The 20,505-nt window shown below is 50.3% G+C and overlaps 4 protein-coding genes across 4 annotated transcripts; 2 read left to right on the top strand and 2 right to left on the bottom strand.

Annotated features, from left to right (window-relative positions):
* Window positions 1-1,633: 1,633 nt before the first annotated feature.
* EsH8_XIV_000030 (uncharacterized protein) lies at window positions 1,634-3,097 on the top strand (the record flags this gene model as incomplete). Its single annotated transcript, XM_083273891.1, has 3 exons — window positions 1,634-2,096; window positions 2,196-2,235; window positions 2,539-3,097. 3 exons carry the CDS (start codon window positions 1,634-1,636, stop codon window positions 3,095-3,097), a joined length of 1,062 nt encoding a protein of 353 aa, XP_083120556.1.
* Window positions 3,098-3,774: 677 nt separating this feature from the next.
* On the bottom strand, window positions 3,775-6,318 carry EsH8_XIV_000029 (uncharacterized protein; the record flags this gene model as incomplete). Its single annotated transcript, XM_083273890.1, has 7 exons — window positions 3,775-4,337; window positions 4,392-4,514; window positions 4,580-4,666; window positions 4,736-4,910; window positions 4,965-5,873; window positions 5,949-6,194; window positions 6,247-6,318. 7 exons carry the CDS (start codon window positions 6,316-6,318, stop codon window positions 3,775-3,777), a joined length of 2,175 nt encoding a protein of 724 aa, XP_083120555.1.
* Window positions 6,319-7,635: 1,317 nt separating this feature from the next.
* On the top strand, window positions 7,636-8,151 carry EsH8_XIV_000028 (uncharacterized protein; the record flags this gene model as incomplete). Its single annotated transcript, XM_083273889.1, has 1 exon — window positions 7,636-8,151. The coding sequence occupies one exon, from the start codon at window positions 7,636-7,638 to the stop codon at window positions 8,149-8,151; it is 516 nt and encodes a 171-aa protein (XP_083120554.1).
* A 4,346-nt stretch (window positions 8,152-12,497) lies between these two features.
* EsH8_XIV_000027 (uncharacterized protein) lies at window positions 12,498-13,072 on the bottom strand (the record flags this gene model as incomplete). Its single annotated transcript, XM_083273888.1, has 2 exons — window positions 12,498-12,650; window positions 12,983-13,072. The coding sequence occupies 2 exons, from the start codon at window positions 13,070-13,072 to the stop codon at window positions 12,498-12,500; spliced, it is 243 nt and encodes an 80-aa protein (XP_083120553.1).
* Window positions 13,073-20,505: the final 7,433 nt, after the last annotated feature.

Below are 20,505 nucleotides of genomic sequence, written 5' to 3'. Positions count from 1 at the left end.
CGGGCGTGATGCTGTGTCAACCTCATCTAAGTATCTGTCACTACTCTTAGTATCGCTAAACTTGTCATATTCCGAGTTTGTTCAGATACAAGCAGACGAACAGTTGCCTCCAGACAGCCCAATCACCCTCGACACAATCTTTCTCTTCTACCGCCTTTCTGGGCTTGCCAAGTTGCTGGAAGTCCCTTACCCAAAGTTGACGCCGTTACTAGCAATTCTAAGAGTCAGCCACGGTGCTTCGATTGTTTCTTCGCCAGAAGATCTTCTTGACCTGTTGACAAAATGGCGAGGATTAGCCGAGGAAGGATGGACTCCAGAAGCCCTTTCCGAGGCAGCGGGTGAAAGGCCTCTAGATGCACAAGTTGACATTGAGAAGGCTGCAGCGTTCGTTTCCAAAGATCTATCTGTGGCCATCATAGGAGTCGGCGACGTTGAGTCGTCTGCTTTGGTCGATAAAGCCCTGGTAACAGCCGCCCAGAGCGTTGAACCCAGCCTCACGATGGAAATGATTGACGTATTCCTCAACACAGCAGCGTCCACCTTTCCAGCTGCAGGCAAAGATGGAAAAAGTACAGTTCGGAATATTCTCAAAGGTATCTTGAAACTAGCCAGCGGCAGGACTGCGGCTACTCGAGGAGCGGATGCGAACGACACCATTATGTTTTTCACCCAAGACACTGTGCTGAAGATTGAAGCCACTGTATCTTCTGATTGCGAGCCACCTAAGATTTTGGATTTTGGTTTCGAGCAAAGTTGTCCGTTGGTGTTAAAATCAGCCAAGAGCTCCGTATCCCCACCAACTCCCATCCAATTACAAAGCTGCGTCACCATTTCTGTGGCCGAACATCCCAGTATGCTCTCCATCAGGTGGCCAAGCGAGCTTTGCGATATCAAACTTACGTTCGACGCCCCTGAATCAAAAGCAGGACAACCGCAAGGACCGTATCCTTCGCCACCCTATATCATTTTACGAAAGGACGCATTTCAGGTCAGCACAGAACTCAAGCAGGTTCAGATATACGCTTCCTTAATCAACCAGTACAAGATCAGCATCCCAGAGGTGCAAGTTCTGGCGCCCCTTCTGTTCCATTTATTTGGCCGTCGCAAGGGACTTGTTGACAATGTCCATGGATATGCCTTAATCCGCAAGACCCTGGCTAGAGCGGGCAAAGAACTGGAATTTGCCAAACTGGTCCACTGGTTCTGCACCAGCAGCAATCCTCTTGGTCCCACCAAAGAGACTTCATCCCGTTTCGGTCAGGCATCAGTGCTTTCCCAGCCCCTGGCAGAGCAGCTTTTATCTTTGAATACTCCGGCCGAATGTCTCTCTCAAAATGATCGTCTTGCCTTTTTAGAAAGACTATCAAACCAAGCACATATCCTCTCTGTAGTAGGTCTCAAGCAGGATTCCGTCCCACTGCTGTTTTCGATTGCTAGGCCAGTCCCATTTGGACAGCACAGTCAAGAAACAAGCGATTCTGCCCGCCCTCCTCGACCTCAGACTGCACTCATACACCATTTGCATGCGGCCTTAGTGAACCGAGAAGCGTATCAATCTCTGTCAACCGCGCAGGACAAAATAAGAAACAACCGTCGCAGAGCGATAGTTGAGTACCTACTTCAACATCCTGCCATGAAGACTTGGGGTGTCCAGGACGAGGGAGGCCTATTTGAATTCTTCCTGATTGACGTTCAGATGTCGTCGGCTGTCGAAACCACTCGTATTCAGCAGGCCATTTCGACTGTTCAACTCTTTGTCCACCGCTGCCTACTTGGCCGCGAGAAAGGCGTCGAATCTCGTCTAATATCTCGAGAACGCTGGTCCTGGATGCAACGTCTTTCAACCTGGGAAGCCAACCGTCGTGTGTTCTTATACCCTGAAAGCTACATCGACCCGAGCCTTCGCGACAACAAGACGGAGATACTCAAGTCAGTTGTGGAAGAGACTGCCATGCAAATCTCCCTTGATGAAAAAGTAGTGCAAAAGATTCTACGTGGATATATCTACGCAGCGGACGAAGTGGCCAACTTGCGAATTGAGGCCGTATTCTACGACCTTGAGAAGGTGGGGGAGATTGAGTCAAACCAGGGCCAAGGTGTGTATCACTTTTTTGCAAGGACAAGAAATGCACCCTATTTCTACTTTTACCGGTCCATGGAGCATACGAAAAGAGGTCAGGCAGTACCAAACTCAGTCTGGGCAGCATGGATGAAGATGCCTATTAAGATAACCTCGTACGATGTTGATTCCGATGGCGGAGCATTAGATAGACCAGGGACCTATCTCGTGCCTGTTGTTTAGAAGAAGAGGCTGATGCTGTTTATACCCAAGATCGCGGTTCAGACCAAAGTTTCCAAGAGAAATAGCGCTGAAGGGACATGGGCCTTGAAAACTAATGACAAAAAGTCAACTATGCAGGTGGACAACCCTGTCAACATTAGCGTGAGTATTCCTGCTGATTTGATTCTTATTTTGTTGTTTTTTCCTAGACAATTTTCTCTTATTCTGTATAGACAGGAAGCTGATGACTCTTATAGTGACATCAAGCTTGCATGGACCGAGCTGGTGGACTCCGTCTTTATAACCCAAAAGCAGAGCGGAGTTACGCTAAATGTGCTGGCCGACACCTCTGGCAAGGCACCGGCCTTTGACTCATTCCGGTTCCAGGCACTACCCTCCAATGATACTATCTCCATCATCGTTTACCAGAGCGAGGTTGCCAGCAGCACCGACAAGCCAGCTGCCATCATGAAAAACAAGTGTCTTGGACAATTCGTTCTGCAAAGTGCCACCGTTACATTTGCTAATGCCGAGACTATGGACTATACACCGCGATTAAAAGACTCAATGTTCCTTCGGGCTCAATTTGGATCCTTAGCATGGTCCGTTGAAGCCTCGAGACCAACAGACACGGTTGTTACGAGGCCGCGCGGGGGGTCTACTGCTATTACTGCTACTGCTGCTACTGCTGCTACTGCTGCTACTGCCGCTACTGCTGCTACTGCTGCTACTGCTACTACTGCTGCTACTATAATAACTGCTTTCTACTCTACTCTTACTAGCCCTATTCTAGCCCTCCTTACTTACACCACCTAACATCTCAGCCTAAACCCTACTAGACTAGTCTAGTAAAACCGCTCTACTAGCGTTGATAGATAATGATTTTAAAATTAAACTTACTATATTTATAGCCCTTATAGGTATAGCTACTATTTTAATAAATACAAGACTAATAGTTAACCAACTTCTACTTATATTTAGGTGTAAACCTTTAAATTATCTTTATACTTTAAATAGTAGTATAAGATCATTAGCTGACTTCTAGTTTTATATAAACGTAAGTCTTTATAGCTTTCTAACTCCAACTTAAGATAACCTATATAATAGAATACCTCTATTATTTAACAGCTTTATTCTTCTAGGTAACTATATATTAGTAAGTTTCTGTTGGAATCACAGGGTATCTGTTGTATACAACAGGACTGCCCGTATGGGCTGGAGCTCGCCGAATATCAATATGGTATATTCGGAAGCTGTAAATCGGTATGTAGAAGGGAAAGTAGAAGGTTGGCAACAGCAGCAGCGGAAGTGTAGATATAGCTGTGGGCAGCCCGGAGACGTAATCTCCGGGCTCCGCTGCTGCGGCCGCTGCCGCGGCCGGCGGCCGGCAGCTGCTGCTGACCGCCTGCCTGTATTCTGGTTATATAATCCACCAGTTTCTAAAGTTTAAGTGTTACTAAACCGTTAAACTTCTTAACCCAATATAAATCCTATTACTCAAAAACCACTAAAATCCTCGCCCGATTTTGATTAAAAATATAAATCCTATGCGCTGCAGCGACAAGGCTAGTAATAAATTGCAAAGTGTACGTCGCCGCCACAATCCAGCCTAGTAACAGTCGCTGCCCAAACATTACCAGCATCGATAGAGCAATACCATATACTGCCAAAATCAACACTAATACAATCATTAACGATTTCCGTGTCTTTAAAGACTTAATCCGCCGCACGTAAAATAGAAAATAGATGTAGGTCTGTATAATTACTAGTAGACATGCAGCCGTAATTAGCACGTCTACTAAAGTGCGATTTTCGATCTCAAGCCCTGCAAAGGCAACGCTCAGGATCCGGAATGGTATAGCGACTGTTGGTCCGAGCATAATCGAGAACAAAGACTTTCTCCAAATCTCTTCATGCAATTTATTCGGCTCCTTGATAAGATCCGCGATCAAGGAGTCCACATAAGAATAGCTCTGTAATGTGCCAGTGAGGCTGTTCTGTTGAGTGAAACTGGAAGGTTGCAGCCTCAAATGACTATGATTGCTCACTTCGTTCCCTAGTCGCTTATCTTAGCTGAGTTTCAAATAGTGCTCCCTGTCTAAAAACGCACAATTTGCAGTTATAGACGGAACTGGCATTCTTAACCCAGTGACATTATCTTCACTTTGAGGATTTTCACGACCCAGCCCTTCTCGAAGAAGAGAACAATTGAGGCTCTCTTCCATTTCAATCGCTTTGTAATCATTAGTCACAAAAGTCCTACTAGACCTCGATGAACATACATTCAGGGAAACATACATTCAGGGACAGTCGAGTTCCTAGCGTTCTCTTGAGTCACCTCTGGAGCTTGGGCCGGTGTTGCAGGCGTCATTCGGAATGACCAGTCTTAAAGTCAAGATAGGCTTCCATGTCAGCATCTTACGTTAACATCACCGAGGCTGGTGTGCAGCTGACCTTTTGGGGGACCAGATTTATAGGCCAACTCAAAGACATAAACCAATGGGCTAGACAGCAGGACAATAGGGATCACTTGACCAAATGTCCAATCATTGTCTCCTGGATTACCCAGGCCTCGAGTGGAACTCAGTCTTGCAGTACCCCAAAGGGCAGAGATTGTAATACCAACAACCTGAAATTTCCACATCTTAGCGTAGGTTAAAATTTAACTAGACTTGATACTTACCTCTGCTAATACTGATGTATATAGGTGCAAAAACACGTAGAAGGTAAAGTAAACCGAATTTTGGAAAGGAAGTAACACCGAGGTCATGAGCAGCGAGACCTTTGGGCCAACTTGCCTCAGTTTCTGGCGCCAGGTTTGAGCGACACCCTGGAATAGATGATATAGCCTCTTGTGTGATATAAACGAGAGGACTTCATTTGATCGTTCAAAGGTTTTAATAACTCTTAAAAGAAAACTGTAAGCCAGCAAGAGAAGTGAGATGATGAGGGATGTGAAGGTTGAACTGGTACGCGGCATCCCACCCTTGAGGTAACACCTTGCAGGCGACTCCGGTAGAATCACTTGCCAGTCTACAGTCTCGGGGTGTAGCATAGGGTCAGGGATCCAAAGCCTTCGTAGAGTATCGTCATTCGTGGGTTGATATTCTGAAAGCGGCTTGCCAGCAACTGTGCAAAGTTTCGGGCCACATGTTCCGCTTCTGTATCCATTATCGTCGAAGTCTGTAAACCCAGTCGCGTTGTTAGGCAGCCAGCAACCAAAATACTGGGATCCAATCTGTCCAAAATCATCGCAGTCATTCGGATAGACAAAATCCCCAAAATCGACTTTGCTTGCGACAGTCCATACTTTTGATATGAAATTGAAGTGCCCTGTTGGAATCAAGCCGATAAAGAGTAAAATAACCAGGAGTGACATGATTAAAACCCGCCATAGTCGCCCTGCGGGGTGATTTGCAAAATATGTGCGCAGGAAAGTGAGAGCTGAGAGGTGAGTCATGCTTGAGAACCAAGCAAGGTAGATTATCATTTGCCAGTGATATGCGGAAAGCCCTTGCGTTAAGGTGTAGTAGGCGCTTACTAGAACAGAGATTCCGGTGATGAGTTGGGTATCAGCGAGAGCGAGAATACACTGTCAACACGAGAAGCATTAGTTTCGGTTAGTTTCAAAGAGACCAGGTGCTTGAGTTGTTCAACTGCTACTGACTTTCTGAAACGCTTCTTCGCCAACGCTTACTTCTTGACGATGTCTTAGGAGTGAGTTCCTCAAACGCTCCATGGATTTGTATACCGTCATGTCGACAGGATTGGGGGTGCGTGAGGAGACGCGACTCTGTCTGCCTCTGTCTGCGGTCTTTCGGTACGGATTTTTTCTCGGGTCGAATATCAACAGGTAATTCGTTATGAGTACAATTACGGTTAACCATGCTGTTATGAGAAATCCGAGTACAACCTGTCTAAATGTCAGACGGGACTGTTTGAATGTTCGTATGTTGCTTACTTACCCCTAGGCCAGTTATATCGCCATATGCCTCGAGAGGCTTCGGTCTCTCGCTACAGTTGTTTGAACTGGGCATGGTTGCAAAGTAATCAGATGTTCAAAAGATGGTGACTGAAGATTGACAGAGATCGTAAGTAGCTAAGAAGTCTAAACTTAGTTTTATACGATAAATAATGTCTCCTTGAACGGGCTACATGACATGCATTCAGTCAGCATGGCTATTACGTCATTCAGAATCAGACCGCCGCTACCAATTACTAATGTCTGCGTCTCCAACCAAAACTATTCTTATGACAGCTTATTAGAGACACTAGCAAGGGAAGCGCAGCTGAATGTGGGTACATCTAGCCTATTGGATAAAAGATTGAGACAATAAGCTGTCATTGGCTCTAGACCATCCTTGGCAAAATGGGGTCAGCATTGATGGCATAATAAGCACCATCCCAAGTTGGTATAGATCGTTAGAGCAGCTTTAGATTATTGACCACCACAGCAGGTGAGCTGCAAGCCGACTACAGTAAGTACACCGGCCGCGCCTGAATAAATAGGGGTACACAACTGCCACTGTTTGGTCTTATAAGAGTTAGAATAGTCTTATGCCGCGGATAACTAGACACAAGAAGGAAGTGGTCCATTAAGCCAGCTGCTCCTATCACAAAACAAAACACATCATTTTCTAGTGTTAGTTTATTTTAGGGCAGCGCGTTAGCTGGTGCTGGCTTGCAGCCTAGGCCACCATGACTGCAGGTTTTATTGGTCTAGAACAAAAGGACTTTGCATATATATGTGGTTGAGTGGGTCAAGTTGGAGTTGATGCTCTAGTGGCTTCAGGCTGATATACCGTCTAGAATGACTATCCTGTATTTTATTCACAAGTTCTTTGTCACAAGCAGGTCAAGGCAACCAACTGCGCCACAAAGCAAAAGCATCGGTAATGATGCACCTGCATCATTATCCCTTGTTCTACACTATACAGCTACACCGGCCAGCACACCAACTGGTTGGGTCGTAATATTCTTCCCTCTAATTTGAGTGGAATAGTAGGGATAGATAGATGTAAAACACTCTAACACACCTAGAGACTACTATACACCCCGGTTGAGCGTCCCAGAAAGCACTACACCTGAGCTCGGAGCTTCTCTCACCCGCATGGCGTCCATTCCTCATGGTACGACAATCAATGCTGAGAGTTTCGATCCACCCATCACATCCAAGGGCGCACCTGATATTGAACACCGTGTTGACATGACGCCATTCATCATCGCTACTGATCCCAGCAAACCTATAACAAGGGTCGGCAAGTTCACCAGTCAATTCGGAAAAAAACAAAGATACCTTCCGCATTTCTCAAAATCTTGAACCTGGCGTCAATGCAAGCACGATTACGCAGGAAATGCTAGACAACCCAAATGTCGTCTTGGTTAATGCTAATAAAGGGAAAGATATTGTCGAAAATACTACCTTTACGGTTTCAACGGTGCAAAGGCTTCCTAAACAGGGTGGAGGTGCCAGCAACATCGGATTCCTCGTCGGCGACGACCTGGGAGAGGTCGACCGAGCTGGTAATTCTACTAAACAGCGAAATGGAAATGCAAACGCAGTCAAAGTCACAGCAACATACTGGCTATCAACTGTGAACGCAAAGCTCGATCTGAAGCCGTTCAAGCCTACCGCAGCTCAGCCTTCCCGGACGTTCTCTCCAGTTCCCTTGCACCCGAACGAAGTCGTACCCGTCTACTCCGTCAACTTTGAGATTCCAACTGCCAAGACTGTCAACGTCCAGTATACGCAGATCCAGTATTCTCAGAATGTGCTCCTCGACTTCGGTGTTCTCAGCTGGCCGCATATCAGCGTTGCCACCCTCGTCCCGACCGATGCCCAGGAACTTGAGTCTTCAATCTTGCGTTAGTAGAAGCGCCCAAGTGGTGTAGTCAAAAGGAACATGTGGTACTCTGTATGTGTAGCGAGCGATATTTAGGAAAGTAATGTCATCTTAAAGCTGGTACGCCGAACCTGGGGGACCGTGGGTGCTTTTATGGTTTAAAGTTACTTAGGGTTATGGAGGGTTAGATTAGTAACTTGGAGCCTCTTCACTAGGCTAGTCTGAATAACTCGTTGGTTTATCTATTCTCCCTGTTACTTCTAAGCCTAGCTGTTGGTATCACAGGATACCTGTATAGGTGGTAAATCGAACGAAGAGTAAAACTGGTACTATATTCTGTAGATGTGCGTGTAAGGATGAAAAGAGAGGCAGCCAGCAGAAGCAGCAGATGTGAAGATATCGCCGTTGGCGGCCTGGAGGTAGAATCTCCAGGCCTAACTACTGCCGTTTCCCGCGGGCTGACCGCCTGCCTGTATTCTGGCTGGGTAATCCAACACTATCTATTCGACGGGTTTTCTAGGTGTCCTCTCTATTGTCTGGCCGCTGTTGGGGGCTATAAGCTGGCAGAATGTAATAGTTACAGTTCGGAATCTTATAATAAAGACAGTGGTTCTTCGTGCGTGCTCGCAGTATTTTGTCCACTAATACGAGTGATTGGGGGCAAGTGAGATTGTAGTAGGCGCTGCCATAGTATTCTACGGTAGCAATTATAATGCCAAGAGCCTGTTTATAATCGGGCCGCAAATGGGCAGTGGTAAAGCCTCCTGTCTCTTATAAATATTATCTTTGTGGTGAGTATATTTTTTTGTATACACAGGAAAATACAATAGCGCTTATTGCTTCTTTAGAACTCAGCATTTAGAGTACAAATTCCCTCAGGATGAGTCTGAAAATGGTGACAACGACGTTACAATGGCATGAAGGATCACAAGGAGCTGTTGAGTTGTGTGCGAGCAGCTGGTTTGCTGAATTCTATTCGCTGGCGAGAACATGGCCCCTGCATCGTCCGGGCTAAGGCTGAAGAAACGCATCGCTTGCAAGTGTATTCGGTGTATTTGATTTGAGCAAATTGTAAAACAAGAGCCAGCTATCCGGACCCCAGGAAGCAAGAAGTCACCACTAAGCAAGATATGCCCAACAACGCATACGAGCATTGATACAGCGCAACAAAAACTTTCGATGCCCTCTCATGATCCAGCTAGACACCGATATCTTGGGTTCCAGCACCAGCGAACCCTATGGCCAATCGTCTTTCTACGGGGAGTCGAACACTGAGGCCAGCATGTCGCCGTCATCCTACCCCACCCCAAGTCCGACAGGTGATTCATTCTCCGAGCGCCAAGCCCATTTAGACCGCAGACCGGACGTAGACGTAGGATCCTCGATGGTGAAGCGAACCGGGACTGATCGTGTCTGACGCAGACGATTGCACCTCGCCCAAAGTGTTTATGATTTTATCGCAGCCTTCGGTACGGGCCCCTTCTCCAGAACAAAATCTCTCTCTCTCAACTGCTTCCAGTCGCAAGAACAGTTGGTCGCTATCACACGTAAACGGTTGGGTGGTGGTTCCGGCGGTGTGGAAATTGATTGAAGCCTCAACAGTTGGTGAGTGTCAGTCTTAATCTGGCTCAGATGCTCATTAGAAAGGGCTTAGACAGCGGCAGGGGAAATAAAATGTTGGTGCTGGCGGTTTATGATTACTCTTGCGTGTCATCCGTTCTGTTATAGAGTCAGCCCAGGCGAGCATACAGAGAATACAACATATTGCTATATTTCCGCCTCGGCACTATTCCGCTGTTTCTCTAACGATAATGTCATAAAGAGGAGCACATAGCGGGCATAAATGATTTGTAGGAAAAGGTTTATTATATTCTCTGTAAGTGAAATTGTGACAAGGAGCCTGTATAAGTAGGAATTCTGGTGATGAAGCTATCGTGACAGATAATCATAAGCCCACGGTTCTCCCTGAGTCTGCATCCAAACTTCCTTGTATTCACATCCGTTTTCTGCGCTGTTCTGGCGTGGCTTGTTTCCGAAGCCATGCATCTCAGGCGTAGATCATTTTCTTGTCGCTGGCCTCTACTGCGTCCATCGCCTTCAGCGTTGCGGCAGCCTTGGGGCAATGTAGTCTTTGAAAAGGCGCGTATCAAACAACCTACCACGAGGCATCGACGACGTTAGATTCGTCAATTATTGTTCGTGGCTACTAGCGCCGCTGCCGCAAAAAAACACACACCGAAAAAACATAATCAAAGGCGCCATACCAAAGATCGACAGCAGCAACTTGCCGTGCTAGACCGGACCGACTGCCGCCGGGTTCGCGGTCAGGGCCAATTGTCCTCCGTTACCATTATAGATTGTACACCAGCGTCAAGCGCGCGACGCCATGATCCCCTCATTAGATTCCCGTCCACCGCATGCGTTGCATACACCGCCCGTCATACATTCTTCAATTTTGTTTTTCTAACTCGCAAAAGCCAATTCAACTTACCCGCCCTTCACTATCCTAAAGAAAAAGCCTCCCAGTCATTTCAAGCCCTACTTCCCATCTTCCGTAACAGTAGAGTCATACGCTCTATAGGATCTACGATCAGTGAAGGGGGACGGCATATGTCATATCGTGTAGATGATCTGTGAAAAAGTATGGGTTAGCTGCAAGAAGCCTTTGGATGTGCTTTCGCCTAGCGGGAATATCTCACGAGATGGCGGCTCTGGGCAGAATGATGCATCAAGACGCCCGAAACCATGCATGAGTTAGCTGTGTCTGGCCTACCTCCTGTTGCTCCAGTTGGACCATCTTCGTCAGCCGAATGCAGACAGGGGCAGCCGCCAGAGCTGTTCTCGCTTACATCTCCATATCCAGGTTGCTTTAACAGTCGGTCGCCATCCCTCGATGCGTTAGGCTGGATTCTGGACTGGATTTCGGGGCTATTGCTTCCCAAGTAAAGAAAAGTAGATCCTTGGCCCCCAAGGATGTGATGTGTCTTGGTAACTGTCTCGACAGACTCAAAGCAATGAAGATGCCCGTCCTCTCTTGTCGAGACTGTGCAACACCTAGATCTTCCGTCTGCCACCGAATTGCAAATACCGAGAGAATTTCTCATCAAGGGATCGGAACAGTACGCTACAGCGGAGGACTCGCATGATTATAGGTTTTACTGATACTGCCTTGGATGTCCTTGAGGCCCAAAGGCTGCCTGTGCTGGGTCTCGATGACCAATTGAGTCCGCATACCGTGGATATATGACGTGCACACGCCAAAGTTGGGGGAGTCCTCGCTCGTGTGTTGGGACGTAGCTCCTGGAGAAGTGATCGAAATGACGGACGGGAGGACCGAGTCTAGACATGTAACTCGATCAGCATTGCCAAGTTTTCAAAAGGTTAGGAGAGAGTATGGCGAGGAGAGATGAAAGTGGATTCCTTACTAACGATCAGAGGGCGGCACTCCCATAGCTAGCTTTGCGCATTTCGTCTCGTCCGTCACCCGCTGTGCTCGCGGTGTCACCTCACGACATCACTCCATGACCCATGATGCTTCATGCAACAGCAACCATATCGGAGATCCTCGAGCCACCTCGTCGTCCATTGTATCCACCTAAGAGTTTGTCTCGGCAAGAAACAACCTCACGTTGTCGCGTTGGTATCAATATGGCGGTTTATCGATCTGCCGGGGAGAGGCCGAATTCGTAGATGCGTGTGCTCGGCTCCAAGGACTAACCGACTGAGGTCTTGAGGCCGACGTCTGCGAGCATCGTCATTTTCGGCGGTGCCAGAAGTGCCGAATGGGCGCGGAAACAGGAAAGCGCAGGGAGAATCCTATCGGTAGACCAGGAGGGGAGAGGGACGCATGCGATGGCTGAATGTTCAAGTTTGGCGCGTAGAGTCGACGACGCAAAGCCGCTGGGTAAAGAAAATGCGATGCAAGTGGGTAAACCGTGGCGCGACCGCGTCTCCAGGCGTGGCGGCGTTATGGCCGAAGATTGCGGTGTAGAGCGGTAAAATGAATTTTGATACAATGCGTCTCGCTGGTGACGGGCTTTGGAATCAAAGCTTGGTATCTTGTGCGAAGAAGCACACATCGAGTTGGAGATGCTGGTCTAACGTAAAATAGAGCAAGGTAATAGCGATCATGGCACCACATGGAGAAGAGTAAAGGGAGAACAGATTGTGTCCGATGGGGAACGCCCCAAGTACGTAAAGTCGGGTACTATGCAGGACTAGAAAGGCTTGAGCTCATCTGGTCGATTAGTCGCTATTCCAGTAAGCTGGTGCAGTTGCCGATGCACGTCTGCCCCGTCTTCAACTCCCCCTCCCCCCTCCTCGTTCAAGTGCGTGCTCCGGCGAGTTCGCCTGGCGCTTGGAGTCCAGCCAGCTCAGGACTGAGCGTAGAACTGAGCGTAGAGCCCGGAGTAGACTTCATAAGCTCCCAACAAGACGGCGATCAATCCCAGCATGATGACGACGCCCTTGAAGATGGGGTCTGCTTTCGGCTTCTCCTTCTCCTTCTCTGTTGCATCCTCCGGGGGCTAGACCCTTCCCTCCTTCTCAGCCACGCCTTTTAGCACTTGTAGAGTTGAAATGAGACAGGGACAAGTTAGTAAGAAGACACACAGGCAGGGGCAGAATCCACCTATATAGTGAGGACTTGGGAGGGAAAACTGGCTCGGCGACAATTAAGGGCGTCCTGAGCAAGATGTTGGGCACCATGGATGTCTAGGCCATAGTATTTCAGAGTCTTAATAACCGCCTCTTCGGTAAAGGTTGGGTGGTGAATCTCATAGCCGGTCCAACAAAGCTGAAAATTGTAGGGGACACTCAGGTCGCCACGTCTGACGATGAGTTCGAACTAGGAACGCACAGCTGCAGTGTCAGCATCAGGGCCTGGGAAGAGAGGAATGAGATGTTCGAGCTGATTCTCTGGGGATTTCGGTTCCGTCATGGAGTTCATTGCGATGTGATTGTTGGTTCCTTGGGGGAAAAAAAAAGGGCCACGTGCTTGCGATGTCGTGAGTGCAGTTTAGTGCGCGGTGGTGAAATGGAAACGGATGAGGGAATTGAGAATGAATGAGGTAAATTGAGAATGGATGAAGGTAAATGAATGATGCCGTGAGGATGTGGAAGGCACACTTGGGTGAAAGGGAGGAGGGCACTAAGGTGGGATGGGATAGATGAGTGGATCCTGAGGCATTCAGTCATCTGCAATATAAGTCGTTTGTGGCGGGAGGTTTCGTCATTCAGGCCCCAGAAGTGACTGTTTCCATGCCATGCAGGCATATGCAGGACAGTTGCTCTCTTTTTTGTTGCTTTCTTTGACTGCGTTTGTCTCCGAGGACCAGTACCAGCGTCAGTACACCACTACCATCACCACCAAAACCATCCAACTGGTCCGCTGGCCTTTCAAGTCTCGGGCCATGACTGAGACGTGGGGTCAATGGCTTTCAGTAGCAGAAGTATGCAGCCTGCAGCCATGGGAGAGCACAGTTGGTTCAACCTCTGTCTGGGGACTAGTCTTGGGTAGAGAGAGGCCGTTAGGGGTTCGTTCTCGTCATCCATAACTCGTCCGTTCCATAAGAACCGACGCCTCAGGCAATCAATAACTTTCTCCTCCACAAGTAAACCATAAAAACCTGCGTTGCTCCACGAACACGCTGTAAGCCACTCCTCATCATAGTGTCTGTCCAGCCCAGGCTAATTCGTCAGGGGCGCAATGCAGGCAACCTCCCAAGCCGCGCCCTCCGATGCCACGCCCGCCAACGGGGGACAGAAACAGCCCCAAGGTGAGGCTGCAATTGGGCTTCAATCTCCTCCTTAGCCACAACCACAGGCACGTCAACCAGCACTGTCTCGACCTCGACCGATCAGCCACATTGGGATTCTCGACCCAGGAGCTCCAAGGACCCTGGACGAGGCTGAGACTGGGGTCATGAGCCCGCGCCCAGTCACACTGCCTGGGAGCGTTCCTCCTTTTAGGTGGGGCCTCCCGACAACGGGGGAGCTGTGCGAGGCCGTACGACTGTGGAACGGGATTCCATTTTCCGTCTGGCTACAAATCTCGTCTTCGATGAACACGCCAGTCTTCCCCACCCCCGTGTTGGTGGAGGGCGACAAGTTCTACCTCTCCTAGTGGCAGTGGCCGAGTACGTTGGCCTCCATCGGGTATTCATGCTTGTTTCTATATGCCGTCGTTCTGTGCCGGAGATAGGCGGCTATCGCTTAGCGGTGGATGGGCCAGGGTGGCTTGTCACCTTAAGGTAGCCTGTGGCGAGGGCGGAGCGGGCCGGGCCGAGTGCACTTGGTTCCTGGTCTTACACTAGGTAGTGTAGAGGCGGAACTCTGAAAGAGTACACCATTTTTACGGGCCACTGAATGCGGACCCCGGACGCATCCCCACCGTGCTCCCCTGAACACTTCTCTGGAGTCGCCCGGTCTTTCTCAGACTCCCAAGACCAAGGCCGACTCCAACTCTCCAACCTTCTTCCCCCGAGAGGGCCGCAACATTCTTTTCGAGTTCAAAGACGTCAAAGCGGGCCATACTGCCGAGAGTGTTATCGGAAGACCTCTCGAAGAAATCCTCATGGCCAGCTACAATCTCAGCGCCGGCCGCCGCATCAAGGTTCAACATACCTCAGCCCTTGGAAGGGAACGCGCGCTGGCAATTGAAACGTCAGAACGGCAGATGGGCCACGGCTGGCATCATCCCCGAACGTGCCCGGTGCGACCGGCCGTGTTTCCCGGTCCGCCCCCCCCCCCCCCCCCCCCCCCCCCGGGGGGGGGGGGCATCAACAACGAAGCTCACGATATTGCTTTCGCCCGAGATCCCACTGCTCCGCAAGTGTAATGCACATGTTCTTCCATCTTGAGCCGCCTGCGTTTTCACCCCACGAAACATGTCCACCGGCAACCTCACCGGCAGCTCGTCTGATTCCAGGATTGTCTTGCTAGGGCTCTGGTCGATTGAGAAACATCCGGCTGACAAGAGACCAATTCGTAAATCTCTGAGCGACAGACAGCTTGCAGCGATAACGGATCCCACTGACCGTGGCTTGGGACAATGCAGAGAACCGCCCGGCCAAGTACAGCTGGGTCTCAGATGTTGGAAAACGGGCCATTTTCCCCAAAAGCCGCAGAGAACAACGGATAGCTGCGGTAGTGAGATGCATCTAATACCCGAGCTAGCGCCGACACCACCGCCATAGACACAAAACCAATCACTTTTGCTCGAAAAATTTGGGGGCGCTATTGTGGTTCCCAGCCTGTGGCATCTCCTCGTCGTCGACACAGCATGTCCCTCGACGGGAGTTCCCGCCGGCCCCCTTCCAATCATGTGTTTTCACCTGGCCGATGCACCCCCATGCGACTGGTCAGACTGAAGCACTCTTACTGACGAGATCTGCCTAGTAAGGCAACTAACAACAAATAAGAGAGCTATCTCGAATTGGTGGTGCCAACTAAGTTGTAGGCATTACTAGGGAGCGTTCAGAAGACAAAAATCGCGGATTCCTCGTGGCAGAGCAGTTAGGCTATAGACTCCATGTAACTATAAGCTATACATTACAGGGTTGTGAGGGAAAAGCGGAGCTGCAATTATGGCTTATGTATGTCGTGGCAGAAGTTATTTGTCAATAGTGCACCTCCCCCAGAACGCAGCTTATTAGCCTCCGCCTCTGATGACTTCGAGATAAGACGCCCCGAGATGCTCCAACTCATCCAACGTGGCTTGTATCTCCCGTACGAGCGCTTCGGCCTCCGCTAGCCTTCCTTCGTGAACCCAGGCGTCCACAACACGCAGCAGGAGTAGTACACGGCTGCAGACTGCACCAAGGCTGGCAATAATACGCCGACATGCAAACCTCAGCCCTCCAGGCTGCGGAACGTCATGCGGATCCTGCTCAATAACCCATCTCTGCGGGTTAGCTGTCATCGGCATGGAAGCTAGCCGATTACCGATCGTGATGACATGCTGCCGATGCTGCTGCTGGTGAGTAGCCAATTGTGGAATGCAATTGTTATGCCAGGGATGTCGGCTACATACCCTAGTGAAACATTGTAGCTGCTTGGTCTCTCAAGACGCGATCCTTCCGCAATCAACCACTGACGCTGGGCGACAATTTCGGCCTACAATCACGCTCGTGAGCCATCCTCCGGTGCAAACTTCTCGACGTATCCGCCGTGAGCTTATCGCTGGCAAAGCCTCGACCTGCGCTGGTGAAAGCAGTGGGTAAGCGGGGGATGGTGTGTCGCGGGGCCGGGTTGGGCGACGCAAAGTGGCATGGTGGGCTGGTATGGTGGATGGTTGTTGTCGTTGTTGTCGTGGAAAATGAATGATCTCGGTCCGGATGGAGGAGAGGGGCGCATCCTCACCAGAGTTTGCAGTGCACACTACCTACATCGGGCGTCTGGGTGCACAATGGTTGGCACTCGTGCTATCTGTGTTTCTGGCAATGGCATAACCAAAGCATCACAACACCGCCAGTGGTGCTGCTTGCAGTATGCCCGCCCTGACGTTCGTTGGGTCAACACCACTGTTGGTATCGGGCCATCGGCAGCTCCCACGGCCATTCCATAGGTCGCAATGCATGCCATTGATGTTCATTCACGGGTCTACGACTGACAGGCGACTGCGTGCATGCGTGCGGGTTCGGATTTTAGAGTCTTGCGTGTCGCATCGGAAGAGCATGGTAAAGAGGCGGCTTGGGGGAGTCGAACGGTCGCCTGAACAATCACGTCCTCGGGTGTGTGGTGGTCGTGCAGCGTCGAGGATGCAGCACCTGCCACCACGCAGATGCAGTGCTTGCGAGTGTGTCGATTGTTCCGTTCCGACCAGTTTTGGCCGGATAACAACGTGGTCGGAGAAACCTGCTGCCCAACAAACCCCTGGATCGTGCAGGTGCCGCTTGTACCTCTCCATCGAACCAGGGAAGGCTTGTCGAAGACTCGGTTTGCGTCGGCGCCACCTTGGATTCGCACATCCACGGCATCCCGCCTATGCATGCGTCCGAATCGGATGAATCCTTCCAGCGGAATGGCACGACGGCGGCACTCTTCTCAATGCCGCGAGGGTCATCCCTCACCGTCCCTGTCTACCCACTGATTGTCTGATGCTCAGCGGGGCTGTGGTGGACGTCGACCCGGGATTCATTGACGACATGCTGCCGGCACCGCCTCGCCTGGTGGTGTACGCCAGAATGAAGAACGGGCGTGTCCTAGCGAGTGTCATTGGGGCCCGGCATCCGGAATAAAGCCGCCCTTGCTCTGTCGGATGGTGCGAGCCTCTCACGTGGGGTAGTCTTCCGCCCAAGACCGAGGGGGATGCCTAGAGGGATGACCAGGATGCATTTAGGGTTAAAGGCCGGCAGCATACCCGTACAGATGAACCGTGCCGTAGCCCAGCTAGCAGCAGAACGAGACAGACGGCTCGGCATCAGGACTACACAAACACGTCGAGCGCAGGGAGTTTAGAATTGTCGAATGCTTGAGTCAAAAATGCGTTCAAGAAGATTTGCCTAGTTGAAAAACGTTCCTTTGGCTGTGAAGACTGCTAGTTTCTTCAAGGTCGTCGGGATGCTGAAGACACAAGATTGTGCGCTGCTGGAAGCGGAACACATAATAGCCTGGGAACGCATACGTAGGCGAGGGGCGAAGTTGCATTCTCGAGGCCTGGATTCTCTGCAGGCGTACCTACACACGCTGGCCTTGCTGCTATTACAGATATCCGCTCATCCAAGCTAACGGGCTAGCTCGAACAAGCCTAGCGCCATTCAGCTAACCATGAGAGCAAATTACTGTAAGCAAAAATGGGGTTTGACACACTCTTTCTTGCAGGGTGCCATCGGCGGGGGGCTACGGAACGTCGTTGAAATAGAGTTTGGTATCATCCGGCGGGCGGTCGGGCGTTGACGGGACGAGACGGTGAGGGGCCCCTGCTCGACGAAGTGACAGTTGGGTATATGTATAAATGGAGTAAGCCACTGATAAGCAGCGGCCGGTTTGTACCGGCGTAACACGCAACGCCCTCATCTCTGGAACCCAAGCCGGTCGACTTGTCTAAAAATTGATGCGTTCGTTCCCGACCCGACCCGTTGTTCGGGCCCACCTCTCTGTGCCGATGTACTTCGCGCAACAAGGCAAGTCCCAGTCCCAGGCGAAGGTACAAATACACACCATCGCCCCCGGTCCATAGCTTGGAAGGACAGGCCGTCTAGGTCACACTTTTCTGCCGCGTATACGAGTAAACTTGGGCATGTGAATCATACGGTAGTCAATAATGTCTGCTTCATCGCTATGAACTGATGCTAACTGTAATCCGTGATAATAAATGGCCATGGCAGGTGATCCGGGTCAAGCCCGGTGTCCTGGACATGCCCACAATGCCGAAGGCGCACGATACCTGTTCCACGCTGCTCTGTTCCTTCTTTGAATCTCTGTCTTCTACACACGCGACAGATGGCTATTTTTGTTCTCAGCTGTCAACTTGTCTTCTGTCGTCTATTGTTTATTGGATTTAGTAAGTCCCTTCAATTTCACTGGTCATCTTTGGCAATTATTTGACCTTGTGAGCTGTGCTGTGAGATGAGCGACAGGCCCTGGCCGTGGCGTCAAATGGATGGATGCATGTGTTGAACCGCGTGCCGTCTCTGGCTGGCTGACGCGGGAGGGGATTGCCTCCTTGGGGTCCCACAAACATTGCGATTTGATGTCGCAACCGAATGGCGACAAGTAAGGTATGCAACGAACTTCCTCCATCTATCCATCGACCCGGCAGTTCACCGCAACACTACCAGTCCTTTTTCATTCCTAAACTCACAAATTTACAGAATCATCCTTCCATAGAATACCTTTGCGCACAAGGTGGTTTCTCGAACGTCAAGTTGCGATACTTGGGCTCCTCCGAGTCTCTTCCACACATCGCGAGACGTCTAAATCTCCAAATATCCAAATCTCACCCGCGCGTCGACTATTGGCCCCGGCCCCCGCCAAGTGACGCCGGCAAATCCCAGCACTGCAAGTGCGCTCGAGATTCCGCGCAAGAGCCGTGCCTCCATGCTTCATGATAATACCTTCACTGTTTCTTTCGTTGCAAGAAAATTTTGCAGACTTCCTCCCAGATATCTTCTCTTTTCCACATCCGCCCGCCCTTCTCGCCTTCATCATCCGTGCTTATTCAGGACGCGGATATGATGCTACTTCCCTACCATTCCTCGCTTAAGGTTTCACACAACGCATCCCCCTACCATTAGCACGAGCACAACGGCATGATCGAGAACGAGAGCGACAGCGAGTGGCACAGCAATAGCGCGTGTAGCCCGAGCGCTATGACGAATCCCACCACAAGAAACGGCCGTGTATACCGGGCCATGTTTGTGTTTTTTTGGCTAGATCAGGAAGTACTTGGAACTTTGATGTGGGGCCATTAATCCGTTCCGACCAGCTTTTTCCACTTTAAAAACTGGTCGGAACAACCTCTGCCCAATCAAACCCCGACTAAGGGTGGACCCCAGATGTACACTACACTGACCTGCTGTTATTCCAACGGGATACAGACACGAGGTGGACACCGGCCGATGCCGCATCGCCTTTCGACACCACGACCACGCCGACATGGCATGCGGCCAACCTTTCTACTGCAAGTAATGTAACTACAGGTCCGTGAGTTGGTCACGTGTAGACGCACGTGGCAAACGCCACACCATGAGCTCCTTGTTGACAGGTGAGCTCTCCTGAATGAGGGTATCGTGTCAGCTTTTGTTTATCTCCGGTTCGGACCGGGTCGAAAGGAGGTGGGGAGTGCCTCGCTGGAGCCCGGAGGTGAGGTGAGTAAGGTAAGGTAGCTAAGGCACCTACCCAGCTGGAATGAGTACTCCTTCCACCCACGCATCCTCTTGTGGCATGTTTGTCCCCAGACACCACTTATCCCCGGGGATAGAGGTGGAGTTTTGGTGGTTGTTACCCAGTTTCAATTGCCTTAGATGATCTAAAGAAAGTCCTCGTCGTCTCGCAGTCGCCTGGTACAGTGCTTTCCCACTCTTCTTCGGACTCTAAGTAAGTCGTACCACCGCAACTAGACCTCCAAAGGCATCGCCGCCTTCCCTTCTCCTCGGCATCGATTGACGAGATGTAGTCCATTGCCACTGCCCTCTTTCTTGAGAAGACTCGGCTTAGAGATGTAGCCTCGGCAGAGATCTGTCGATTACAGCTGTAGCGGCTGTCGCGATTGCCATCTCACTCTCCCGTCTGCGAGCGACCCTGCGGTGTCTGTCCGATCATGATACGCTCGGCGGGCTGGGGCGGAGATGGCAAGCGAAATGGCCAGACAGAGATTGACTGCGGTGCATCCGACGCGCCTTGGGTTTGACCTCAGTCTCGAGAGTGGGCTACTAGCCC

The sequence above is a fragment of the Colletotrichum jinshuiense genome, chromosome 14 (genome assembly GCF_051148585.1).
Source record: "Colletotrichum jinshuiense chromosome 14, complete sequence".
NCBI lineage: Eukaryota > Fungi > Ascomycota > Sordariomycetes > Glomerellales > Glomerellaceae > Colletotrichum > Colletotrichum jinshuiense.
This window is presented reverse-complemented; position numbering and strand designations above follow the sequence as displayed.